The sequence below is a fragment of the Zootoca vivipara genome, chromosome 4 (genome assembly GCF_963506605.1).
Source record: "Zootoca vivipara chromosome 4, rZooViv1.1, whole genome shotgun sequence".
NCBI classification, from domain to species: Eukaryota; Metazoa; Chordata; class Lepidosauria; order Squamata; family Lacertidae; genus Zootoca; species Zootoca vivipara.
In genome coordinates, this window is record NC_083279.1 from 31,146,296 (window position 1) to 31,173,181 (window position 26,886).

The 26,886-nt window shown below is 41.4% G+C and overlaps 1 protein-coding gene across 5 annotated transcripts in view; it reads right to left on the reverse strand.

Annotated features, from left to right (window-relative positions):
* The window catches only part of HERC2 (HECT and RLD domain containing E3 ubiquitin protein ligase 2), a 94,496-nt gene that overhangs the window by 47,811 nt on the left and 19,799 nt on the right, over window positions 1-26,886 (reverse strand). For 3 of the 5 annotated variants that reach the window (XM_035116816.2, XM_035116812.2, XM_035116813.2), the window contains exons 11-44: window positions 26,450-26,638; window positions 25,179-25,330; window positions 23,963-24,120; window positions 23,742-23,855; window positions 23,137-23,388; window positions 22,406-22,599; window positions 21,964-22,164; window positions 21,133-21,361; window positions 20,863-20,987; window positions 19,462-19,640; window positions 18,479-18,663; window positions 17,731-17,886; window positions 17,457-17,642; window positions 17,060-17,230; window positions 16,863-16,966; window positions 15,994-16,144; window positions 14,137-14,351; window positions 11,360-11,492; window positions 11,125-11,252; window positions 10,829-11,024; window positions 9,940-10,076; window positions 8,674-8,847; window positions 8,445-8,581; window positions 7,538-7,689; window positions 6,690-6,881; window positions 5,685-5,872; window positions 5,372-5,564; window positions 3,859-4,041; window positions 3,195-3,379; window positions 2,460-2,607; window positions 2,166-2,362; window positions 1,705-1,935; window positions 1,178-1,313; window positions 115-258 (exon numbers count right to left, since the gene is read on the reverse strand). In XM_035116816.2, the coding sequence (XP_034972707.1) occupies window positions 115-258; window positions 1,178-1,313; window positions 1,705-1,935; window positions 2,166-2,362; window positions 2,460-2,607; window positions 3,195-3,379; window positions 3,859-4,041; window positions 5,372-5,564; window positions 5,685-5,872; window positions 6,690-6,881; window positions 7,538-7,689; window positions 8,445-8,581; window positions 8,674-8,847; window positions 9,940-10,076; window positions 10,829-11,024; window positions 11,125-11,252; window positions 11,360-11,492; window positions 14,137-14,351; window positions 15,994-16,144; window positions 16,863-16,966; window positions 17,060-17,230; window positions 17,457-17,642; window positions 17,731-17,886; window positions 18,479-18,663; window positions 19,462-19,640; window positions 20,863-20,987; window positions 21,133-21,361; window positions 21,964-22,164; window positions 22,406-22,599; window positions 23,137-23,388; window positions 23,742-23,855; window positions 23,963-24,120; window positions 25,179-25,330; window positions 26,450-26,638 (5,815 nt within the window). The remainder of the gene's footprint in view (window positions 1-114; window positions 259-1,177; window positions 1,314-1,704; window positions 1,936-2,165; window positions 2,363-2,459; window positions 2,608-3,194; window positions 3,380-3,858; window positions 4,042-5,371; window positions 5,565-5,684; window positions 5,873-6,689; window positions 6,882-7,537; window positions 7,690-8,444; window positions 8,582-8,673; window positions 8,848-9,939; window positions 10,077-10,828; window positions 11,025-11,124; window positions 11,253-11,359; window positions 11,493-14,136; window positions 14,352-15,993; window positions 16,145-16,862; window positions 16,967-17,059; window positions 17,231-17,456; window positions 17,643-17,730; window positions 17,887-18,478; window positions 18,664-19,461; window positions 19,641-20,862; window positions 20,988-21,132; window positions 21,362-21,963; window positions 22,165-22,405; window positions 22,600-23,136; window positions 23,389-23,741; window positions 23,856-23,962; window positions 24,121-25,178; window positions 25,331-26,449; window positions 26,639-26,886) is intronic. The other 2 variants (XM_035116815.2, XM_035116814.2) reach the window with 2 other exon arrangements.

Genomic DNA, 26,886 nt, shown 5'->3' on the forward strand with positions numbered 1-26,886 from the left:
AACCAAAAACACAGATAAGAACTGGTCCTTTCCTCTATTCGTCTGCCTACTTCAACAGTAGAAAAAAAGAAAGAAAACCCTTACCAACCTTGTAATCAAGCAGAATATTATTACCTGTGGGAAGTGAGCCACCATCTTGCACTGCAGGCTGAGATAGGATTTGTCTTAATTTATCCTGGTGAGAAAGCAGAGCTCGGCCTGCTTTTAGTATGTATAGTTTTAACTGCTGGCATCTGAGCAGATCCAAGTCTATTTGGCCTGTCCAAAACATATGATAGGCATTGCTTAGCAAAATAAATAGGAAGAATTGATCTACAAATACTTATTTTGGAAAGTGGTTTGTCTGTCTGTGCCAAACTCTGCACAAGGGTTCTCAAAGTGGGGGTCGCAGGCTTCATTGGTGTTTGGACACCGGACAGGAATTTGAATCAAAGATGGTGGACTGAAACATCACTTTGGCATGACTTTGCCCATTTGGGGGCATAGTTTCTGCCAGCTCTCAATATATCATTACCGAACTTGGCACAAGAGTTCTTAAGGTGGGGGCCACAGCCTTGGATGCTGAGCACCATTTTGAATCAAGGTGGTAGACCAAAACATGACTTTGGTGTGACTCCACTCCCTACCCCTCCCAATTTTACTTGGGGCCAAGTCAAGTGTTCCCCGGATCATGTTGTACCCCTGGGTTGGAGGGAACAGCCCTAAAACTCACAAATTACACTGTTCATTTAAAAATCACAGTGCTTGTTTCTTTCTTCCCATTCCTGCTAGAATGCTTATTAATAGAAACTTTTTATATTTTAATACACAGTTAAAATAAAGCTTGAAGATATGAAGAAACAGGAAAATAAATAAATACTGAACTGTATTTTTATCATAGCCAAGAAGCACTACCGTTTCAGTCACAGTGTTAGTTTTATATATTCCTCATTAATGCCGTTCACTTCTTCCATTCATTCTTATCATTCAGCATACAAACCTTTGACTCTACTGACTGAAAACAGATGTTTTCAAGTCTCCAAGTGGTATACAATAAAGGTACAATAGGGATAAAAATTAAACATAAAACACCACCAATTAAGAAACATTCTTTAAATCAACATACTTTGCCATAATCTTTTTAAGAGCAGCATCCTTTTAGAGAGAGCACAGTATTTACAAATCAAGAATAACATACCCGAAACACCCTGATTTGGAGTCTTTATTCTGTGTTTTTCAACTTTACTTCCAGCCAAGTTCACCAGCTGAGCCCAGACAGAGAGCATTGGTTCAGTGAATGGCAAATTATTCACATTAAAAGGAATGACTGGGAGCTATAGAAAAACAGACATTTTAAATATACATTTTAGTATAAATTCCTTGTAAGTTGTGTTCATTACTTTGCTTCCAACCTGAAAGAATTCCCTCCGGATGCTTGTAAAAGGCAGACATGCCCCAAGACCAATGCAGAAGGGGCTGACAAAATTTCCTTTCCCAGAGTGAAACAACAATGAGGTAAAGAAAACAGAAAAGTTTTGGTACATTACCTTATCCGAGCAGTGATGAATGGCACTTGAAAGAAAAATATCAGCTTTTTGGCGGGATGCGCAAATTGCTGCTTGCCAGCCAGGAGAATATTTCCCAAAATGAACAAACAAACAGTCCACGTAAAATGCATTGCACTCAGCTTACACCTTAAGCAAGGCGTCACTTAAATACACTTACTGGTTTTAGCTGACTGAGGGGACAGACTCTACAGGTTCTCATGTCATAAAACTGCACTGTGATTTTTCCTTTCGGGGTGATTCGTGTCACTGTGCCTTCTCCAAATTCATCATGGATGACTTGGCCACCTAACCGCAAGCGACTATCTATTCCGCCAATGACTGCCAGGACAGCCATCAAGCCTCCCACTTCTGGATTCTCAGAGTCAGGAAAGAAGTCTTCCAAAACAGCCTAGGGGGGGGGGGGAGGAGAAAAGGCACAATGTAGCGGGGGCTTCCCTTTTGGCAAATATTCGCAGTTCAAGAAAAACAACATGCAGTAATATTTGATATTATTTCACATTAAAGAAGGCAATCACTTCACAAAAAATATATCATAGCTTTTAAATAGTTTGACAGAATCCATTTAACGATTACTAGATTTAAAACAAAAATGAGTTGATTTTAAGATGCGGGAACTACCCCTTCTGACTGTTTTCCTGCAAAGATGTGGGTGATGGAGGTTAGCTGAGAGTTGATGTACTTGTTTATGAGTCCATTCCACTGGCTCAGTGAATGCAATGTCCTCAGCAGTGCCACTATCTCCTCTGCCAAAGTACTGCTGTGAGTGGCCGTGAGAGAGGCCTGAGGCCTTGCCTTCCTCCTCCTCAGAGTAGATTCTGCCAAAAAAATTGGAAAAAGAGAAAAACTCATAGAAAGACATCAATATGGTTAAAAATATAAGAATACAACACTGAAGACATAATATTCTCCTACCTCTGAGCAGTGGGATATCTGAAGAGCAAGTGGTAAGCAGGCAGCCAAGGAAACCAAACAATTTTTCCACTAGGAATTTCATATCCCTTGACCTTTCGCTTTTATCCCAGGAAGGAAGGACTGCTTGTAGTAAGTGCACTGCAAGAATCTAAAAGATGAAAGGAGAAAACATATACCGGTATATTTTAAAGAAGTCTCTCGAGCTACTAGAAAAGAACACTTAGTTCTGCAAGTAGGAAGACGCTCTTATGCCTCCTTGCACAAAATAAGCTCCTCTTTCTAAAAAAAAATATGGAGCCATTTTCTCATGTGTTACAATTAAAAATGAGTTTTAATAAAGACTTTAGGTATGTAAGCTGCGGGAGACAGTGGAAGACAGGAGTGCCTGGCGTGCTCTGGTCCATGGGGTCATGAAGAGTCGGACACGACTAAACAACTAAACAACATGTAACCTGTAATGTTATGTATATAAGCTGCAAATAACTGCCTAATGTCAACCCAGTGTGTGGAAAAAAATCCCCCTGCTAGGGACCCAACAAGCCACATTTCCACTTCCTCTTTCACATCTAGGCAAAATGCAGCAATGAAACCGTTCTACATCTTCTTCCTGCTTCATCGCTTTCAAGAGAAAGGTGCCTGATCTCGAATCGAGCCACAGATACGAAGTGCGGCTTTCAAACCCTATTATGACTCAGCTGTAGCCCACTAGATACTTCCAGCAATGAAAGGCATTACCTGTCGTTGCAGAGATGCAGCAGTAAACGATTCATGTCCCTCGACGATTTTCATTAGGAGCGTTATCCATTGCGACGTACTAAGAGTGCTGCACATCTGAGGCATGAGGGCTATACTTCGGATGAATCCCAGTGAACACCAGCTCCTGTGCTGTTCTTTATTAACCAATGTATTTGGTAAAGAAGCTGGAATTTATTTTTTAAAAAAGAAACACTCTTAAGTGCTCTTAGTTGCCCAAGGTTACTACATTTGTGCATTTAGACCTGAATTATTTGCCACAAAGCATCTAAAGCAAACCGGCTTTTTCAATAAATGGCTTTCGTGTTGCAGAATAGCTGGTTTTATTTATCAGCTTCAGAAAGCATGCACAATATCATGTACTTTTGCCTGTTTTAGTTGACCGCAACAGGATAACTATGAAAACCTAAGGAAAACAACAAAACACGGATGAAAGCGAAGCACCGGAAATCGCTCTGCAACAAAGGCCTGTTTGCTCTGTTAACAAATGGAAAAGCTCTTTTAAATATGCTTTTTAAAAATGCACTGCTGCAGACATGGAATGAGGCAAATCATTCTAAGTTGAGGAGCCACAATAGGTTCCACTGATATGAGGATGAAGGACTCGGCACACAAAACAAGACTTTGATCTGGTGCATGAATCTACCTGTTTTGTCCACGGTCCCGCTCTCGACTAGCATGCGCAGCAGCCCACACAAAGTTCTTGTTGCTTCGTTCTGCATGACTTCAGCGTGGACTCCAGCCGAGAGGCAGAGAGTCTGCAGCAGATTCACTGTGCTTGTCAGCATCATGGAAGTGGGGTGGAGATTTCTTTCAACTTGTTCTCCTTCTGAAACAAGAGTCAAAATAAATGACAGAAGACAATGAAATGGATGTGCTCCGTTGCAACCTCCTTATTTTCACAATCGAATTAATTCAGGTCTCCGAACACTGGGTGACAGCAAGCACTGTGTAAGGCGATTTCGGCTCAGGGATTCCCTTTTCTCTCCCTCCTCCCCAGTACAGCCCTACCCCAATGCTCCCAAATGTGTTCTAGAGGGTCCCCCCCAACCCTCCTGTGTGCATATTTGGAAGACACACAGTAGGCCGAAGAGGAGGGAGAGAATCCATTCCACTAACTGTGCCTGTTCCACTGGTGGATAGACACCCCTGGATATTGACTTTCACTTTAAACCTACAAGTATTTTTTTAAAAATGCCAGAATTTCCTTAACCTTGGACAAACCCGTCAAAGAAAGGGAAATCAGAAATATCCAATTTAATGTTGTTTTTCCAAACAAATTAATCTTCCACAGGTTCAGAATGGCATGATGAAGAAAAATAATAACTGGACCAATATTACAATATGATCGAGTCTTGAGTGGGGGTTTACATACCGGGGATAACATGCATACATAGAAATGCATACACCCGAACTGCCCCCATGCAGCCATCCTTACCTTCCAAGCAAGGTGGAGAACTTTTAAGAGCTTTTAAGAGTTTACTGGGTTCTGGAATGTTCTCTTGCAAGATGTTGCAGGGCTGTCCACGTTTCCACAAGTTCTCACAAGAGCCTTCCAGAGCTTGGTAAGCAAGCCTAAGAGCTTAAAAGCTCTTTGAGCACCAGGAACACCCGGTGCAAAAGAAGCTTTTTGAGCTCTCCGCCTTGTGTGCAATTAATCTGCGAGATTTCAACTGAGCTAGGTTGACATTGCACAGGTTAACTGCATGCAAGATGTGGTGCTACCGTATACCAACATGCCACTCAAGTACCAGCACTGGAAGGGAAATTAACCAAAAATTAACTAAACTCCACATTCTGTTCCCAGCAGCTGGAGCAATGTTAGTAAGTTCAGCAAGTTAAAAGGTGGTTAATAATAATAGTAAGGTTATTATTTAAACCCTACCCATCTGGCTAGGTTGCCCCAGCCACTCTTATAATGTCAATGCCCAGAATAGCTAGGTTTTTAACCTCTCTACATCCCTGACGTCTTATGACTGGAAGAGGAGAATGCATATTCTAGGAATACCTATAACTACAAAACTACCAAGTGTTCTCTAAATTAGTTGGATCTCTTTCTTGAAAAACGAGGTGAGAGTAGAACAAGACCTATTTGTTCAAACCACTTACTTACTGCATGGTAGCTACATTACCACTTGTTCAGCACAAAAACACCTTACCAGAATCATCCTCTGTGTCCGAGTCTTCTGTTGTAGGCTGAGAAGCAGGTGGTGGCTCAGCCAGCTTGAGATCATATTTTCCCTCTTTCCCCATCCTGTAAGAATTGGTGCTGCCAGTGTCCCACTGAACTCGAATCCAGCCGTCTTCACCCAACTCTCCAATCACACGCCCCAAGCCTGGAGGAGGGCCATCCTGAAGGGAAGAGCAGCAGTAATACAGGAAAGTTTAAAAAACAGATGGCCAATAATTAAGATCATAGAGTGAACTGATATCCAGCAAATAAAATATATGGCAGACATAGGCAAGCAGTACCTGATCTCCCCACTTCCAGTCCACCCCCCTCATCACTCTGGTGCCAATCTTCATCATGGATGCCAACTCTGGCCCTGACACAGGAAGCTGAACTGGAGTAGTCTCCTTCCTGGACTCTTCTAGGACTGTAGCAGAAACGCCACGGGACGAAGCAAGCATATCTTCCTCGATGTTGTCTGAACTAGGCCCTAATTTAATGAGAGGTATCTTGAGATATTGCAGCTGTTAACAGATAACTAATATCAAAAGTAGTAACTTATTCCAGCTTTCCAAAGCAGTCTCCACAATAATGTAATATCTTTGTTCAATGTGCAAAGCCAAAAAGGCATAGTTCTATGGTAGGAAATATTCTATTTTTAAAATTATTTTTAAAAAGTTTTTATTTATACTTTTCAAGTTTATACATTTCATTAGTTTTACAATCAATTTAACATCTCAGAGTTTTAATATCTTCTGCATATCCAAATTCATTTAATTTGCTCATTTAATTATCTATTTCAAATATATACTCTTATGAAACTGCAGGTTATTACAATAATCCTGCTAACGCTTTTATCTGTTTGCAATTTATCTGTAAATATTCAATAAACCATTTCCATTCGTTTATAAAAAGTTTGTTATCTTGATTTCTTATTCCATTAAGTTTCGCCATTTCTGCATATTCCATAAGTTTTTGTATCCATTCTTTCTTTACTGGGACTTCTGCTTCTTTCCACTTTTGGGCAAGTAGCATTCTTGCTACTGTAGTAGCGAACATGAGTAAGTTTCTATACAATTTATGTAGTTCTGTCCCTATTCCCAAAAGAAAAGCTTCTGGGGTTTTTTACAAAAGGTATTTTGAACATTCTTTTCAATTCATTGTATATCATTTCCCAGTAAGCTTTAAGCTTCCTACAAGACCACCTCCAGTAGGAAATATTCTAAGGGTTCTAAAGCAGACCAAACATTTTGTTCCCAACAGTGAAATGACAGGTAATATGGGTCTTTCCCAAGTAGCAAATGTACCTATCAGTCGCAACGTGGTTTGCGTCAGTGCCAACATGCCAGAATTGAGAAGAAGGTTCATGGTGTTTGCGCCATGCTGTAGGGTTAGCATATTAAGCATGACCAATAAGAAACGCGCTTGTGGAATAGTCCCAATGCTTGGTCCCGCAGGGTTCTCATTGGTAATGGTTTGCAGGGGAACAGGTTGGATTCCTAGCAGAGAAATAGGACATATTTTAACATACACACGCAAAGCAATGGCTGCTTATCGGTTCAAGTAAATAACCTTGAGATGACTGTTAGTTTGCTTCTGGAACTGGTTTACTAGTTAAGTTGCCTCTGTTTTCAGACATTCCCAGCAGGCTCTCCAAGGAAAGAACAGATGCACTTGACAGCACTTCATCTAAGTAAGGCTTGCAAATACAAAACCACATTTCACTGGATGTATTGTCACTAACAAGATTTGCTTGATAGCCAAATCTTCAAAGGAGGAACAAGATTATGAGCCAAAGCCAAAAGTACTACCCAGAATGTGCACCTCAGGAGAGAGGCCTCACTTCCTTCCATCTTTCTCCCAAGAAACTAAACTCCCCAGAAGCAACATGGAAGAGCGTTAAGAACAACCCCAACAACATCCCTGAATACGCCATGTCCCCACAGCCAGCTTTGGATAGGTGGTTTAGGGGGAGAAAGGAGCATCAAATCCACAGGCACGATTTGGTGGCTACAAGATGTGCAAAAAGTACTTTTGTAACTTGGTGGAAATTCAACAACTTGCACCCAACTAACAGACACAAAAGAAAAGTAAACAAATTGTGGAGTTTTTATTTTTTAATTTTAAATTACAGAACAGTATTGGTAATGCTCACCTAGTTCTTTGAACCTGCTGTTAGCATCAAGCAAGATGTTCCGAATGTTCTGAATAGCCCATGAGTACAACTTCCCAAAAGTAACTTCCAGGAGCATACGATTGAAGGGCGGAATCAGATCCACATCCTTTAAGCAGTCCGTTAAGGGTTCCCTATGTGGATAACAAGCAAGTGATGATTTCCAGCGCTTTCAGAATTGTAACCTACCTTAACTCCTATTTTGCATCACAAGTGGATACTGCTGCAAAGTGCGACAGCAGTGTTGGGGGCCACACGCAAGCCAGAAAAAGCTGCCCACCTGCTGTTCAAACCCTCTCAGAACCCCACCTTCTGTGTCTTTGCAAGACTTTCCCAGTACACATTTGCATTAGCTCGATGAGAAGGGTAGGATCTGGTCAGGGGGCTGAACCCAGATCTGGACCACTCTGCATGCAGCTGCCCCCACCTGACCATCACCTAATGTCATATGTCATGACATCTGGCGATTCAAATTTAAACCTGCGACTGCAAAGGAAGAAGTGGGGATGCAGACTCATACTTTGGAATTTGGTGCTGCAGCTTTAACTGTCCTGCACCTGACATTATATTATTAGTGATGGGCAAGTGGCTATAGTTTGAGCCAAAATACAATGCAGGCCAAATGGGGGGGGGCGCCTGGCAGGCTGGAGGTTTCCCACCTCTACTACTATAAGAAACAAGTTCCTATGACACATAAATGCCACACCAGGACCATGAACATCATCACCTCATGCTCCACCTGTGCCATAGTGGAGCTTTTGTTCACCATCAAAGTTCCCAAGGTCCTCCTGTGAAACCCCTATGTTTCACCATCCTAAACACAGCACAATGAAGAACCAGATTAGGTATGAAGAAGCAAGTGTGAGATGCAAGGGAGAACGAAAATTACCCTATGTTGGTTCCTTCCGGAATAAGTCTTTGCCATCCACAGAACATAGCGTATTGTGCAGAAGGCAACAGAAAACTCTTGGTTGCCAGCTTTAGGATTGTATCAATGCCCTCTAAACGAACCTCGGCTCTTTCTAGCTGCAAAACGAGAGACAAAGGAGGTAACTATTTTCTCTGTGTAAGATCTTTACGCAGTAAGGCCCTGCCACATGAAGCGAGCCATGTCTTACCTGCTTTAGTAAGCACTTCCTCATTTTTTCAACATCAATGGGCTCTTCTTTTAAAGCAAATTCAACTATAGTATTGAGAAGAGCAGACTGGGGATATAAGCCCTGGACGTTCTGTTTCAGCCATTTGTATTTGTGAACACCTGTAACTGTGTTGATCAGCGGCTGCCATTTATCCTAGAAAAAACAAAATGCACATTTACACTCGAATTAATAACCTAAGGAATCAGTCTGAAAATAGTGCTTGCCCCACAGTGGCACGTTAATATAGAAAAAATTAGAGCATTAAGTTCTACGACCAAGAAGGGTTTTACAAATGTTACCTATTATGTACACTGCATTTATTCATGTGCAACACTTTTTAACTTAAAAAGGTAGAATTCACCAGGCAGAAGGAATTACAGTCATAGCTCAGGTTGCGATCGCTGCAGGTTGCGCGTTTTCAGGTTACGGACTCACCAAACCCAGAAGTACTGGAACGGGTTACTTCCAGGTTTTGGGCGCTCACGCATACACAGAAATGCTAAATTGCACTTTGCACATGCGCAGAAACACTGAATTGTGTCACAAGCGTCCGCAGGCGCGGCACTGTAGGTTGCGAACATGCCTCCCGCACAGATCACTTTCGCAACCCGAGGTTCCACTGTACTTTTAGCTACAAAGGAAGGCCAATGCTGACATTTAAAATCTACATTTATGACACAAAGGAAGTTCATCCAAGACTTGGAGCCATTTCACTTAAACACTCTCTGTGTGACTGTGAGGAAATCCTTGCACACTTGCGTATCATGTACTGTATATACAAAGTAAGGTTCAGCAAGGATATCCAAATGCACAACTTTCCTCTACAGAGAGTGCCTGTGAAATCACTGGGCATCAGTACAGCACGTATGCCACAAAGATGAAACCTATTGTGTTATCTACTCTTTTGTGAACGACCACTGTTAATAATGTAATTCATTTCTCTCTTTGCGCAGCTGCTTTTGCAGCAACAGACTAACATGACTACCACTCTGATAAACATACTTTTATATATTTTATATACATACTTAATATTTTGTTGGAAGCCGCCCAGAGTGGCTGGGGGAACCCGGCCAGATGGGTGGGGTATAAATAATAAATTTATTATTATTATTATTATTATTATTATTATTATTATTATTATTATTATTATTATTGCCTGGCACTCAGCTGCCACGTTCACATATTCTGAATGGCCGTCAGCTACGGTGCAGCTGGCCCATATTTACTACCTGATACTCTGCATACCTTGGGCGATTTGGCTGACAAGGGCCTTTTATCAGCTGTCACAGGGCTGTGAGGTATGACACAGGGCTCTTCCAAATCACTTTCCTCATTCCCAATTTTGGACTCTTCCACATCAGACGGCTCGGATTTTTTAGGGACTAGCAGCAAGACATAAAGCAAACATACTTTATCTATCTATCTATCTATCTATCTATCATCTATCTATATTTATAGTGCCCCCCCCTTCACCCTTGGGCCCCAGGGTGGGTTACACACAGTTTCAAAATACAGTTAAAATGTTACTTCAATACAGTGGTACCTTGGTTCTCAAACTTAATCCATTCTGGGAGTCCGTTTGACTCCCAAAACCCTTCGAAAACCAAGGCGCAGCTTCCAATTGGCTGCAGGAGCTTCCTGCACTCAAGCAGAAGGCACGTCAGAGGTTCGGCTTCCGAAAAACGTTCACAAACGGGAGCACCGATTTGTTTGACAACTAAGCTGTTCAAGAACCAAGGTGCCACTGTACATCAAATTTGTGTCACCTTTGTCCACTTCCAAAAGCATGAGCAGAACTACTTTTTAAAAATTTACCAAGAAAAAGGGGAGCTTCCATAGAAAACACTGCTTAACAAAAATGTAAAGAATTCAGAGTGACATGCAACTGCAAGTAGACACCCCTTCTTTTCCCCTCTCCCTGAACTGTGCCCCTCCAATTCCTAATTACACTATGTCTTTTGCAATTAGATGGAGCCCTAGGTGAAATCTAGCAAGATATACATTTATGGAATCTTTTTTTAATGAGATGCAAAAGTCTTGCTTGAGAATGTTGTATTCTACCTCACAAGCCAACTGACAAAATGCATAATAGTCTCTTGCCCTTCAACAAGAAATTGTATTTCAAAACATTTACCTCTCTTTTTTCTTCGCTCTCTAATTATCTTCTGAACTACCCTTCTCCATCGGGGCAAAGAACTTAGACTTTTAAGCTTGGACATAATGGAGAGGTCATTACACACTGCCGGACGCAATTCATTGAAGAGGAACCTCAAACGCTCAATAACAGGGGCACAAACCTCTTTGTAAGATCTTCCTTGTTCCTGGTGAGTCTTAAAACAACAATGCAAACAGATCCCTCTGTTAGTAAGGCAACAGTAACACCTGATGTCTCAAGAAAGGGTAACAGTGATTCCCTGGTCTGATGCTTACCTTGATCAGCGAGCATTTTGCTTGGTAGACAACACGACACACATCTGCTACAGATTTTGGAAGTACACGATGTTTAACTTGGTCAACTCCTAGCATAGCAGGATGAACAAGCGAGAGCGCTATATGACCTTTAAGGGGAGAATGAGAGAGAAGATCTCATTGCATCATCGGAAGAAAAAAAATTCAAAATAATACAGTAAGAAATTTACAACAATTGTGTGTCAAATGTAGATACCTAAATCCTCATGCTTTAGAAGGCAACATAGCAACAGACGTCCTACTTCCTCTACTGGGTGCTCTGGAGGGAACGTAATTGGTGTTGTCAAGTGGCACTGTTTGCAATACCTCTCCACTTGACATAAAAAGTCCTGCACAAAAATAAACACACTTAGTTGAAATATCACTGCAGTATCCATACATTGCAGTGGACTTTACTTTTTATAATAATAATAATAATAATAATAATAATAATAATAATAATAATAAATTAACAAATATTTGCAAGCTTGTTCTGATAATCATTTCAAACTCTGTCCCTATGAGCTACTAAGAGTCCCTGATAGTGCTATAATGCTGTGTGTACATTACGCAAGAAAAACCTGAGCAAAGAGTTGCGGCATACTGAAGATTTACTGTGGGATCTATATCTATATCTATATCTATATAACTACATTTATCTAATCCTTCACAAGCAGACACATATGCAGAGAGAGAAAATATTGTAAAACAGTGGGGCCAAAAAAAACCCTCTTGCAAACAATGCAAGTTTAAGAAAAGGGGCGGGGAACTGAAAATGGGAGCAGCATCAAATCACTATAAAAGCAGATGTGGAGAACTTTTGGCCCTCCAAATTTGCTGGACTAAAAGTCTCATCATTCATGAGTATTGGCAGCACTGAATGTGTCTGTTGAGAGATGGAGCCCATCCAGAGGGCCACAGGTCTCCCCCTGCCCCCCGAAAGGCAGTAATAGCCCCAAATTCTTCTGGCAGGATGATAAAATACAGTGATAGGTCTTTCCAGTGGTAGCTCTCAGGATCTGGGTAACCCACCTGACACATTTCTGATCATGACATTACCTGAAGTAAGGCCTTAAATGAAGAATGAAGCACTCAGGCAGCTTCATATAGGAGGAGGAGATTCTTTAAATATTTTGCCCCGAACCTTTCATCATGTGTGGGCACCCTTGGCCCCTCCGAATGTCGCTGAGCTATGACTTCGAGAGTCCCTACCACTGAATGGCTGTGCTTGCTGGAGCTGGTGGGAGTTGTGGTTCAGCAACCTCTGGAGAACCAAAGTCTCTTTCACCCCCCACTCCAATTTAGGACTTTGGCGAGTTGACTGAACCCAAGAGCAATCAGGCAAAGAGTCAAAACGCTGGAAGCCAAATTTCAAAACCATTTCAGTTTCTGGATTCAAGAGGCAGTGCCCTTATATTGCATTACAGAAGTAAAACCTGGAGGTCATTAGAACATGAATGGCCAAGTCTGGCCCTGAAGCAAAAAATCTCAGCTCCTCTCCTTACATTTTCCTGTATGCTATACTTTCAAATAAGGTCATTTCAAATAAAGGCTCCACAAAGCTACAAGTCTCCAAAAGTTACTAATTATAACCCATCCCTCGTAGGCCACAGGATGCTAGTTTCCTTTGCCTTCTATGGTATAATCCCAAGAGACAACATTTTTTCGAGGCGTTATTTAAGAAGCATTCTTAGATGTGCTTCTCCATCTGTGGGAAATCCACAATCCATTTTTCCTCACCCAAAGCAAGCCACACTGGTAACCAATTAGGATAAAAAGATAATATAATACACAAACATAAGGAAAAAGTGGCAGCTAGATGAACAGCGTACTGTACTTCATATTTCACACATGGTTTTATTTATGTTATTAGGCAGAATTTTGCAGGGGTGGTTGGTTTGGTGGTGGTGGTGTTTTTTTAGAAGGCAGATGCTATTTTCCTGGCATGCTCAGAAGAGAAAGGGTTTGGGGGTGGGAGGGAGGAGAGATGAATTAGAGCTGCTGTAGTAGCTCCAACACCCTCAATGAGTAGTATGGGATCAAGGCAACAATCAGCAAAACTAAAAGCAGCCGCCAGCCAAAAAGAGAACTGAAAAATGCCCTGAGGAGAAATAGGAAGAAAAACCCAACCAGAGGCCTTTTATATGATTTGCTACACATACACTATTTGAATTATTCAGGTGATCCTATTCCTATTAGCAAGGTAAGACTTTGCCCTGCTATGATTTATTGACAAGGAGGCCAGGAACTACTCAGCTCACAATGGAGAGGGGGGGGGGTGTAACAAAAATCTGCATTAGCAGGGGTGGGAAATCTTGCCCTCCCCTGAGATTGTTGGACTCCCATAAGCTTCAGCCAGCAAAGCCAACTGTCAGTGATAATGGCAGCTAAGTAGCAACTGGAGGGCTTCAGGCTCCCCATCTCTGGTTAATAAAAAATACTGAGAGTCAAATGTTCCCAAATACAAAGTCCACTGCCGGTTGATAAAAGTGCAGATCCTGGCCCAATGCACAGAGGTCAATTGCATAATAATCCCTGATATTCCTATAAACTAAGACAGTGGTCCTCAACCTTGGGCCTCCAGATGTTTTTGGCCTACAACTTCCATGATCCCTAGCTAGCAGGACCAGTGGTCAGGGATGATGGGAATTGTAGTCTCAAAACATCTGGAGGCCCAGGGTTGAGGACCATTGAACTAAGAGACTCAAGGTTCCCGGCTGCCAAGAATCCCACCAACCATTTCAATGGCTAGAGTGAGATAATCCATCCAACTTTGTCTCCTTAGAGCAGTGTTTCCCAACCTTGTGCCTCCAGATGTTTTGGGACTACAACTCCCATCATCCCTAGCTAGCAAGACCAGTGGTCAGGAATGATGGGTATTGTAGTCCGAAAACAGCTGGAGGCACAAGGTTGGGAAACACTGCCTTAGAGGGCTATGGCCACTGGGAAGGGTAGGAAGCACCAGCCTGTGTCCTTCACATAGTGCACTGTTACCTTCACCGTGTGGTCCTGGATGTTGTTGTCTGCGATCGCTTGCAGAAATGGCTGTGAGTGGTCACTCAAGGTCAGTCGATGGGAATACAGCTTTGATTTGTTGGGGGTGGTATTGCCAGGGGAGCTGCAGTGGTCTTCATCCTTCTCCTCGTTGTAACTGTAATGTATTTGACTAGTTTGCAAGCCTCCAGAGAAAATAGAAGACTTCAACCATTCTACAAGAAGAACAGAAATACATTAAAAGAGTGTGTTACAAGATTTTATTTTATTTTAAGGGAATAGTTTGAAAGGAATAGGAGGACATTGAAGCACGTTGCTTTTGCAGTTTTGTTATGCAGGTAAAAGTGTAATTCTTCTGCTTAAGAAAAGAGGATTCAATAGTCTACCCTGAAGTTATATGCAATATTTGATGCATGTATGTTTTAGAGAATTCCTTCAGAAACAGTTTTGTGGAAGTTCCCTTTCTGCCTCAAATAATTAAAAAATAATTAGTTTCAGATACTGAACAAGAAAAATAGTTAACCCATCTAGATCAATAAAATCTCCTCCAATTGGCAGTGCTCTCCAGTCTTGGGAAGCAGGTCTTTTCCCTACTACCTGAACTTAAGTTTTATTGAAGATGGAGATGCTAAAGACTGAACTGGGACCTTTTGCAAGCAAAGCAGGTGCATTACTGAGCTTCGGCCACACCTTGATATAGTTCATCTTAATCAATAGCTGTAATTTAGCCCCATATTTTCAACAAATTTTAGCACATTATTTCACTCCACCTTGAGCACAAAAATTTAAAATGCAACAAAAGCAAACTATCGTTTTAAAAAATGTTAAGACAGCAGCAATGCACGTCAATCTATACTCGAACTAAGCTACTTTTGGGAATCAGATACCTGTTATTTCATTATTCAGCCTTGCCCATGCATTTACTCATGCATGGAAAGCAATAATTTCTCCCAAGTCAGACCATCTGCCAGTTTTGAAACAAAGTAGTATACTAAGTGTTTTATTGAAGAATTATCCTTCTCCAAGATTGTTTGCTTCTTGTTTTCACTTCATTGCATAAGTACTTAACTTGCTGCACATACGTAGAGTTCTATCCAAAAAATTACTGAACTGAATTATGCTTCAAATAGAAATTGTTTTGCAGCTTTACATACTGGCCCACAGAAATGATGGGCAAGTTGTGTAATAAAGGCTTCAAAGCTATAAACACTTACCCCAGAGTAAGTTCCACTGAACTCAGTGGGGCTTATTTTTGAGTAAACATGTATATCAGCGGTTTTCAACCAGTGTGCCATGGCACCCTGAATGATGGCCTCGAATGATGGTCAGGGGTGCCGCTGGCAACATTGGCCTCTGTCCCTCTTTCTTTCCTTCCCTCCTCTGATGCCCTATTGCATCTCTGCCTCCCCAAGGTTTGCACAGTTGTTTATTGCAGCGGCCCTGGCTACAAGCTCCCCAGGTGAATGGTGTCTCTGGGAGGCACCTCTCTTTGGGACGGGGTGGGGTGGGGGGCAGCTCAGAGACCAGGGACAGCTGCAACAGCTGTCCAGACAACTCCTAAGGAGAGGAGGCTAACGGAACACTCCACAAGGGAGGGTGCTCAAAACAAGGTGAGAGGTTGCCAGCTCTGCAGGCAAGGGGTGATGTAACTGGGCTCTTGAGCCCCACGGGGGTGCCGCAGAAAAAAATGTAGGTGGTACAGGAAGCCATGGACTCAAAAAGGTTGAAAACCTCTGATGTATAGCATTAAATCACTCACTGTGGTTAGAGGGTTACCATTAAAACATGGACCTAAAACTATGAGCACACCCCCAATTTCATATTAGTTACATTTAATTGGAATAAAGATATTCTTACTGGCACATTCAACCTCCACAGGAGAAAGGGGTGTACTCAATGCCAGATATGAAGCATGCAGACCAAGAAGCAGCCCTAAATTTCTTTCAGTGTCTATGAGAGGCGATGATAGGCTACCAGTATCTGGCGTAGTAATCACTTCTTGGTCAGGCTAGAACAAAAAAAGAAAAGAACAAAAGAGCTGTGATAGCATACTGAATGACAGATTTCAAGACTAATACCAAATTTCCCGATCCATGAAGTAGAAAAAACAACCTCTTCGTAATCAAGTGATGTGCAGGTACTTGAAGAGTTTTGAGTTTAACAAAAGCATCATCAGGAACCTGAACATGGTATTCAATTGTAACGTGAGAGAGACACAGGAAGGGCAAAGGACTGGAAGGGATCCAACCATAGAGAAAAACTAATAACTGTCCTATCCCACAGTCACAGCTGAACGCCAGAAATGTAGCTCTGTTGTCTCTGTACATTCCCTAAGAGGGAAATCAACAAGTGGCTTGGAAAAGGGTGGGGAAGGCTGAGGTGGGTGGGTCTTTCCTTTCCTAAAAACTAAGAAAACAACCAGACCTCAACATCAGGAATTCATAAAAACTGGATAGGTTGTCTAATCACAAAGGTAATTAATTAAGAGCAGTGCTATTTTTCTAGAAAAAGAGGTGCCGGAACTCACCATGAATGCTTCCCTTGTTCTCTTATAACAGAAATGGCGCCCGCCTGAGAGGTGCCGGAACTGAGTGAGTTCCGGCTGAAAAAAGCCCTGATTAAGAGTGAGTAGGTGTGAAGACCCTGCCTCAAGCAACAGGAGGAACATAATTCCACCTGGTGGTGTCCTTTGTGCCCGCTAGCAATTGTTTGGAAAACTCTCTTACCTCCATATATTGGCCGACACAGAAGGCATGCATCGATTCTCTTGTATCCTCGAACTGCAGAGCTGCTTCCAAAGCTACAACTGGGTCCTCTCCAGCAAACTGAGCTAAAAGAAACCAGGGAACAAACTGTTAAGGAGGCAACTGAACAAGACAGGACTCTGTTTGGTATCTGTTTTGTTAGCAAAGTGACATCTCACCGAGTATACTGCTTCCTGTTAAGGACTGGGTTTGGAAATCCTTTATATCGTATACTTTGCCATCAATCACTGTCCAGAAGCCGCCATCTTTATTGTGGTTCTCCAAGTCGGCTTTCCGTATTAGTGTCACTTCCTCGTTGTTCCTGCAATTCTGTCCTGTAAAAAATGAACCTAACAGGTGAAAAAAATACATGTTATTGCTATGGTTCACAACCAAAAGGTCCGACCAAAAGAGTGAGGAATCGAAGAGCAAGAAAAATACTACATAATTGTGTAACCTGTCCAAAGTAGTTTTTGTGCCAAGACAAAGCTTTTGAAGCCTACCTGCAAAGACAAGCTAGAAGCTCTGCTAGAAAGATCCAGCAAGGATTCTAAACGTTTGCAAGAAAGAACATACCCATTATTCCTGGCCAAGCCAAGTCTTCATTGTCATCTCTCTCTTTACCAGGAGCCAAATGGTTGAATCTGTCCAAATGCTCTAGTAGACCAGCCAGCAAAGGAATCGCACCGGCTTCCTGGATGAGCCCAGCATTCTTACTGAGAAGAAGTACTATAGATACGACCAACTCTGGAAGGAGGACACCTAAGTGGAAATAGAGACGTTCAGCAAAACTCTGGAAAACTTAACCCTGTAGACAGGCTCTAAAACGAAGGACAAGACAAGTCGGTACCTGTTAGGTCTCCATCTACAATGCGAGATACTTCTGCAAAATGCCTGTGACTGGTGGATGCAATGCTAGTCGCTACAGGCAGTATGTCTCCAATATGTGTACACAAAAGGGCTGTGTATTTCTTCAACAGAGAACCAACTCCTAAAAGCTCAGGACCTGTCAAAAAATAAAACAACCATTTTATTTTTAAATATCATAAGCAACATCTAGAAAGTCGAAACCTGAAAAAGGCTTGTTATTATTAACTATTAAAGCATTTAAACACAGCTAACTTGCAGAGTTATGGTGCTGGAGGAGACTCTTGAGAGTCCCATGGACTGCAAGAAGAATAAAACCTATCCATTCTGAAGGCAATCAGCCCTGAGTGCTCACTGGAAGGACAGATCCTGAAGCTGAGGCTCCAATACTTTGGCCACCTCATGAGAAGAGAAGACTCCCTGGAAAAGACCCTGATGTTGGGAAAGATTGAGGGCACTAGGAGAAGGGGATGACAGAGGATGAGATGGTTGGACAGTATTCTCGAAGCTACAAACAGTAGTCTGACCAAACTGCGGGAAGCAGTGGAAGACAGGAGTGCCTGGCGTGCTATGGTCCATGGGGTCACAAAGAGGCAGACACGACTAAATGACTAAACAACAACAAACTTGCAGAGTAAAGTAGCAATTTGAAAAATTATTTAACACAGTTTTTAAATGGACGTCAACAGCATGCTAGCAATAGCCATTTCTAAAAAAGAAGTACTACTTACTGTATGTATTCAGGATCTGGCCAACACTATCGCCTGGATACAGCTTACTCACAAGCAAACGCTGAAAACGCAGCAGCAAGTCTAGAGAAGCAGACCTCTCTTTACTGTAATGTTCATGATCTAAGCAGGAAGAAATACGGCGAGCCACATCTTTCAGTTTAGCTATCGTCTGGGAAGCAATATTCCTGATGGGAATAATGTTTTAAAGAAGGTTTTAAAAGACATCTTGAATAAACAGGTAACAACTAATTAGGCACAAACTAAGATTTTGTTGTAATTCTTGGGAGTCAGGAAGCTCATGCATTTTGATTGGCTACATTGACACCTTTACAGTCTCAGAAGAGCAATTTGTTTTGTATTCCTAAAAAATGAAGATTATTTTTCTATGTCATCCCCAGTTCAATCGGTGTTGACAAAATAAACTGCTGTAAAAGAAGTACTGTGCTGAAGTGTTGGGCAATATGATATTCTTACTTAAATCTATTGCATTAATGTAGGATATGTGTTCTTAGGTACAAAATAGTATCAAACTGGAAAATATAAAGAACACTGGCCAAAAGCCAAAAAGCTACTTTAGGTATGCTTAGGGCTTGGCTATTCTCAGGACAGTTCTTCCATTTTAAAATGGCTAACCCCGACACCATATTACAATCTGCTTTTGAAAATCCTCTCTGTTTCAAAAGCAGCAAGAAAACTGTCCATGCAGTTTAGCCACTCAAAATGGCAGACTAGCACATACACCCTTAAATATGTGCTCACAAATGTGTCTGCTGTTTTGCCATGCTGAGTTTCTTATACCTTGATTATACCTTCTTATACCTCGATTATTACCACACAGTAAACTTTTTTTTAAAAAAAAAAAAGACTGCCCAAGGAAGCAGCATAGGAGGAAACAGAGGCCAGAGGCTTTCTGTTTTGTTTTTTAAAAGAATAAAATGTGGGAAAGGGTAATGATTCAGTAAACAGCCTTGCTGAAAAACTACCTTAATAATTGCTGAATTAGCTGAACCAGAGGTAAGCTCTGCTTTCCTGCAGATTCATAGATCCCAGTATTAATGAGGTCTTTGTCCAATGGTGTTCTACTCCTGTGAAGTGTCGATGCGTTTGCTTCCTGTTCATCGATTTCTTTTTCTTTCTGGGCTTCTTTTTTTGCCTCTATATCCTACAAAATGAAAAGTTGAAAGTGAAACCAGAAAACATTCTGTACTGATGAAACGGATGGGAGTCATGTCCACTAAAAAAAGACACAGAATGTTCCACCACGGAAGCCTGAATTAATGTCATTCCTGCACACTACAGTATATTCTATTGGATTCTTCCTTCTGCAGTAAAGTTAGCAGTCCGGCACTGGTATTAGGACCATGTGGCTGGTTCATGGACAGAAAGCAACAGAGACTGCACTGGAAATAATTTGAGTAGAATGAGCAGCTGAACCCAACGACACAAAGATACTGAATGAATAAGTCACTGCTCAAAGAATCCTGAACCCACCGTAGGTTGGATAAATGTGGAAATGAAAGCATCAGGCACAGAGGAACTATTTGTCATTGAAAAGATGCTGTCCCATCTTTTCCCATCACTTCCTCAAAGTGAACAATATGGATGTAATGGAGAAACTTGTCCAAAAAGATAGCTGCGTTAATTTCTTCATCTGAAGAACGATGGCTATGGTTTTATAAGCCACACATTTCTCAATATCAACAAGAGGTGTAAAAATGGAAAACAGCCTTCCACTAAAGGGCAACGCCAACTATCCAGGCCATAAGAAGTTAAGATTTTCAGAATTACTGATCTACTATCCACTTTATTTAATTTATTTATTTATTATTTTATTATTAAAAGTCATGACCAACTTCTTCTATTAAGGAAGAGAACAGCGGGATAGAGCTGAGATGGAAGCACAAGCTGCCATTTCCCTCCTCACAAGACACAGCAATGCCAGTGATAGATTTCAAAGCAGCTGCAGAAGAGGCTTTGCTATGTGTAATATGCAGCTATTACATGGCTATTAGCCTCATGCACAAGTCTAAGCTTTTGAGGGCTTGAGGCACCAAATTCTAGGCAGGGTCAGACTACACACAGAGAAAGCCTCTTAAACAAAAAAGTTACAAGTGATACAGTTACCTCTGGATATTTTCAATCAATAGAAAAGCAAGGTTGATCTGGAATGACACTGCCAGCTTTCTAATCTACTACATGAAATGCCCACCTACTTATGCAGTCTTTTCTAGTCCTTTCAAAACAAAATGAATATTCACGCCACTCTTTTATATTACAATAGTTAAACAAAGAACAGGGGCAAGTTTGAAACTACCAGTAACTGGTTTCCAACAGTAATCTTTTCCATTTCATCAGAATGTACAAGTTGTACAAAGTAAACATACCTGGATTTCTGCAGTGATCGCAGCATTCAGTGCAGACTCAAGACCCCCATCAGCCATTAAGCTTCCAACCAGAAGATCAATCATGAATCTACGGCCTGGACTTACATTTGTTTCATTCCCTGAAACTAAACATTGACAGAACTCTTACTTGATTAGAACGCCAACACACACACACACACACACACACACACACATGTGCATATGGGGGAGCAGGAAACAGTTTAGGCAACATCTTCCTTCCCCACCCACGTGACCATGCACAAAACATACCTGCACTTGGTAGAAGTGCCGAAAGAGCCCTTGCTCGTTCCTCGGCTGTTGGCAGCAACACAGACCACCCACTTTGCAACACTGCTTGGGCAGCTGTCTGAACGGTGTTGAGCACACCTGCATTACTTGCTAAAGTCACTACTGTCTGCTTCAAGCTGTTGAGTAAGACACTGCCCAACCCCAAACCAAGACATTCTGGGTCCACTTGGTGGCTGATTGCAGCATGAAGCTGAAAGACAAAACACAGAGAGGCTTCTTTATCAGTGATAAAGCTGAAACCCATTCAGGGGGGAACGAAATAGTATTCCGAAGCATTTTCTATTTCCAAGTTTCAAACACTTGCTGAAGCACAACAGTTTGGCAACACCAAATATATATTTCCATCGTCTGTAAAAGTTATTTAGCAAATGAAAGCAGAATATCCAAACTGTCCAGTAAGGCATGGTAAAGCAAATGTAGTGTTAGCCTTGAGTTATGCAGATCTAGGTTCAGCTTCCAATCCCAGCTCAGTAATAAATTCCCTAGCTGAACATATTCGCTGCTATTTGAACTGCACTCCACTCTTTAACTATTTTAACTATTTTAACTACTTAAAATATTTAAACTATTTAAATTCTGCAGTTTGCAGAAAGGAAAACTGATGTAACAACCAACTCCTTCTGAACTGATTAGCACTACAAAGTATTTGGCAAATTACAGGGGGGGGTTGTAATAAATGAATCAACAGTCAACACAAAATACAATGGCCATTGCACTTTTAAAAGTCAATGTGATCTGCACAATTGTTCAGCTTTTGTAATTTCAGTCTTAGTTCAGCAACCATTAAGATACCTGAAGTCTCAGAAGGTTCAGAGTAGCCACAGCCATACATTCTTTCTCTTGCGGAGGGGGCCAGTCCGAAGTGCCATCCATTCCTTCCGTCACTTGTCTCAGTAAGAGATCCAGTTGTTCAAACGTCATTGGACAAACATCTACCACAAAAGGCACTCGTAAACCGATAGACCATTCGGAACAAGATGACCAAGCAAAGCTCTAGAAGGAAATACAAAAAGATATATATGCAGCAATGTTAAACTTAAGACCAAGCCCGGGGGGGGGGGGGTGGACTAGAATTAAAGGCAAATAGTAACTGAGAAGAGAAACTGCATCACAAAAGGGACTTCCATAATCAAGGATTCCCACTCTAACGGGAATATCTAAAGATATTTTTATATTTTATTTTATATTTTTATGTATCTAAAAATATATAAAAAACAGTAAAATTGAAGCCTACCTGGGCTGGCCCACTAGCGATGCCAACAATGTGCTTAGAATCTAGTCCAGGAAGAGCAGTAGGCTCAGGTTTAGTGATCCTCAGGGTATCAAAATGCTGGCACTGATCATTGCTTCCCCAGCTATATACTTCACTGTCTTCTGTGAGTGCTAAACAGTGGGTGGATCCAGCTGCTACATCTATTACTTTTTTCCCTGGGGGGGAGTGGAACACACATGCAGATGATGAGAAATATCAGTGTTGCAACCACATCTGAAAGCCTGGCTAGAGGAGGAGAGCTCTCTCTTTAGCAATGTCTACAAAACAAGAAATCAGCAAGGGATGGTGGTGTTTGTTGCACCAATAACCAAAATTTCCAAGTGTCTCACTTTTTTAAAAATGAAGTTAACATAAGGGCAGCCCTTCTAGATCAGGTCAAAAGCCTACCTAGTCCAACATTCTGTTCTCACAGAAGCCAATCAAATGACAGCAAAAGCCCACAAGACAATGTGGTGTAGTGGTTTCAAGCACAGGACTAGGACCTGGGAGACCAGGGTTCAAATACAGGGTGAGTCCTTTAAAAGAGGCCCCGTGGATACAGAGTACACATGTTCCATGGGGCCTCTTAAAAGATTCACCCTGTATTAAAAATATTTTCCCCACCAATTTGCACAGAATGGGTGCTAAGCTCATCCTTTTCTCAAAATTACAATATTCTAGTTAACACAGCTGGTAGTTGCCTCTTCACCTACCTTGCAAACCTTCGAGCAGTTTGGGATATCGAACATGTTCCTCTGTTCCATGCCCAAGCCTCTGATTGTCACCCTTTCCCCAAGAGTAGACCTGCCCGTCTTTCGTAAGCGCAACGGAAAACTGGCTCCCACAGCGAACTTTGACAACGTCCAAGTCTTGAAGTTTTTCTATCAGTTTTGGAGTTTTGCAACCATCGCTGCCGCCTCTTCCCAGCTTTCCATAATCTCCATCACCCCAGGACCACACCTGACCTGGAAAAGTAAATTGCATTAGACGTAGCAACAGCTTTGTATCTTTAGACCATGAGCCATAACAAAATAAACATAACCGGGGGGGGGGGGATAAAAAACAGAAATAATCTACCCAGATGGATAGCTAGAAATTAATACTGCACACCTGGCTTCACAATATTCTGAGAATAGAGATAATTAATCTGGCACCCATTGTGCATATTTGGCTAACAATTTTATTAACACTTGGGCACACAGTTCAAGCTAGCACACAAATACAAACAGAAACAAGAAAGAGACACATGGCTTCCCAAATATCCCAAGTGTAACTAAAAGCTGGTAAGTCTAATTATGCTATTGGCTGTTCCACTAACCATTTTCAGTCACAGCCAGAGTCTGAGCATCGCCACTCCCACAAGAGACATCAATGACTTTCAGTCCTTTCAGCCCAGTAACCAACATTGGGATCGTCTGGTCTTCACTGGAGCCTTTGAAACAAAATAAAAATTAGATGCTTCTGTGCTAGATATATACCAAGTCTAGTTTAAACCTTGGGGCTTCGCAACAAACAGGCTAAAGAAAGAAAAGCACATACCATGACCTAGCCTGCCATAGTTTCCTCGCCCCCATGTGTACAGCTCTCCTTCAGCAGTGATGGCAGCACTATAGGTGCTTCCACAGGCAATGTGTACAACATGCTTTCCAGCCTGTTTCCCAGACAAAGCAGAAATCATCTTCGGTTCTTCTAAAGGTCTGTGGGGAAGAGGGGGGGACCAGTAAAGCATTGAAAGTCATTATTGTAAGAAGGCAATATATACTATGTACACAGTGCCAGGTACAGAAAAATCAACCCACCCCAATTTCCAGTGACGTCTGAACCAGGCCAGGCCAATGAGATGCCCAGACAAATGGGCCATAAACAAGTCTCGTGCTTGCATAGGGAGTCTCTTTTCACTGAAATCCAGAAGATTTCACTTAAACATAGTTTCCCATTATGTCTGAACCAAGAAACTATGGTACCTGGGTTCAGAACAAGCAAGGATTCTAGCTTGTTCCAAACCCAGGAAGCATCATTTCATGGATTGGATGTAACAGAAAAACACAATTGACTGAAGACTCTTGAGATTAAACATAGTGTGCAGAGAAGGGAGCAAGTTTTAGAGTGAGGCCAAATTCAAATTCCTACTCAATCTTGGGCCAGTCACTCAGCCTCAGCCTGAAATACCTCACAGAGTCTATATGAAAATAAATGGGGGGGGAACCCCATGGAGCTTCATGGAGAAAAGGCAGAATAGAAATATAATTAACAAATATTAAGGAAGGGAGGGAGGGAGGGAGGAGGGAGGGAAGGAAGGAAGGAAGCCAAAGGTGGTATCAGAACAACCCATGAATGCAGAACTATCAAGCTGAAATATCAACTAAGCCATCAAAATCACTTAGTCATACACACATACAAACATACATTCATTCATTCACTCACTCTCTATCTGGCTAGCTGTCTTCCAGACTGTTACCTCTTCTCTACAAAGAAAATAGAAATTTGATAGCTACTGGATTATTGAACCATTCAGAATGAAGGCTTCCTGGCGAGTCTACTGTAGATCAATATGCATCAGAACCACAAAATAAAGAGACAGCTGCAATTTAGCATGCTCAATACAGAAAAGAAACGGGGAAAGGGGTGATGGGGGGGGCAAGTGAAATGAAGTTTTAAAAGGAATGCCACCCAATTCACAGCAGAAGCAGAACAAATATCCTACTCTATTTTATTTCATTATACATATAAGTCATCAGCATCCTAGGATACTTACACAGTGTCTCCATGGCCGAGTCGCCCACCATCTCCACACCCCCAAGAGAAAACTTCGCCACTTGCTGCCAGGGCAAGGTAGTGGTGGCCATCTGAATGTGCGGCAATCTTGACAATGTTTCTAGAAGCAAGACTCTGCACCAGCTGAGGTCCCTATGAAGTTCAACAACAACTCAACATGCATACATGTTACGACTTACAGAAAAAATGGAAGCAAACGGACGAGCATTAAGAAACCTTATACAAAGAAGTTATAGGTCATATCTTTTTTTGGTTTTGGTTTTTTAGAAAATGAGTTTCAATTGAATTAATAAGGCAAGAAGTTTCAATAGCTGAACGTTCTGAGAAACTATTATATTTAGAAACCTTAAGATCCAAACTACATGGGAAATCCATGAACCCAGGCCTCAAACTGGATCAGGACTGCACCCACTGGGGGATATTGTTTGTTTCTTTCCCTCTGAACTGCTTCCCCTATTTCACTCCTGCTATTCACCAACTTATGAGAAGACAAGCCGGAGGCCTTTTTGTTGGGACTCTTAGACAAAGAAATAGCAAAAACTGACCAAAATTTCTTTTTGTACGCCACTACGGCGGCAAGAATTCTAATAGCCCAGAAATGGAAAATTAATGAAATGCCATCAATTAATGAGTGGCAGTCGAAAATTCTGGAATCCCTCTGAACTGCTTCCCCTATTTCACTCCTGCTATTCACCAACTTATGAGAAGACAGGTATATATAGTATTGCATCTTTGATCCTTCCCATAGCTAAAAGTAGAGTACTGGTGGCAGCAGGAGGGTTTAACTTAACTGGAAAGTGAAGGGGAAGCTTACACCTCCTCCCACAAACCAACTGGGAGACTGGAGATGCATGAAGGTAATAAATAAATAAATAATAGTAATAATAATAATGGTATTGGTAATAATGTACACTTCTTCCACATCATGTCAAGCTTGGAAGGAAGGAAGAAAACACATCCACTGATCAAAATCAGCTTTGCAAAAGGCATTTCATACACTCAATTACAAAGGCAGAAGTGGTACAGTAAGCTGTGCCCAGGAAACAGTTCAGGGCAGCATTCATTAACACCAGAAATGAAACACTAGTGTTTGTTTAAAAACAGATATGAATACTGCATTGCCAGGAAAAGTGGAAAAAAGGAGATTTTGCTATCATGAGCTCCACCATACCTGCAACAAGAACATTATTTTAATAGCTACAGTTATTTTTTTAAAATAAATAAATTAGGAAGTAATCAGAAGTCACCTACCAGTGTATCACTATTGTATGCTTGTGTGTAAACACGTCCATTTCTGGATAAGATTAAGAAGCGCTTTTCTGCGCAAGCAACTTGAATCACTCCAAGATTGGCAAGTCCTTCGCACTGAATTGGACCACTCACGTTGGCATAATATTTCCATCCTATTAAACCCCACGCAATAACTTCTTGCAAAGAGCCCTGGAAAGCAATTCATAATTTAAGAACTTTTATCAAACATCTGTCTAAACTTAGAATCTCTAGAAATTACAATGCTTCAACTAATTTTTCAACTGGCTCCAGATTTATGGACTCAAAGCTACCTAAAGAAAACAGAGAATGTAAGTAAATATTGTTTTGTTTTTTAAAGTTGGTGAAAGCTTTGGAACAACAGATAAAAGATTTAAAGTATTTGCACTGTGTTAGTTCAATTTAATTGCTTTAGATGT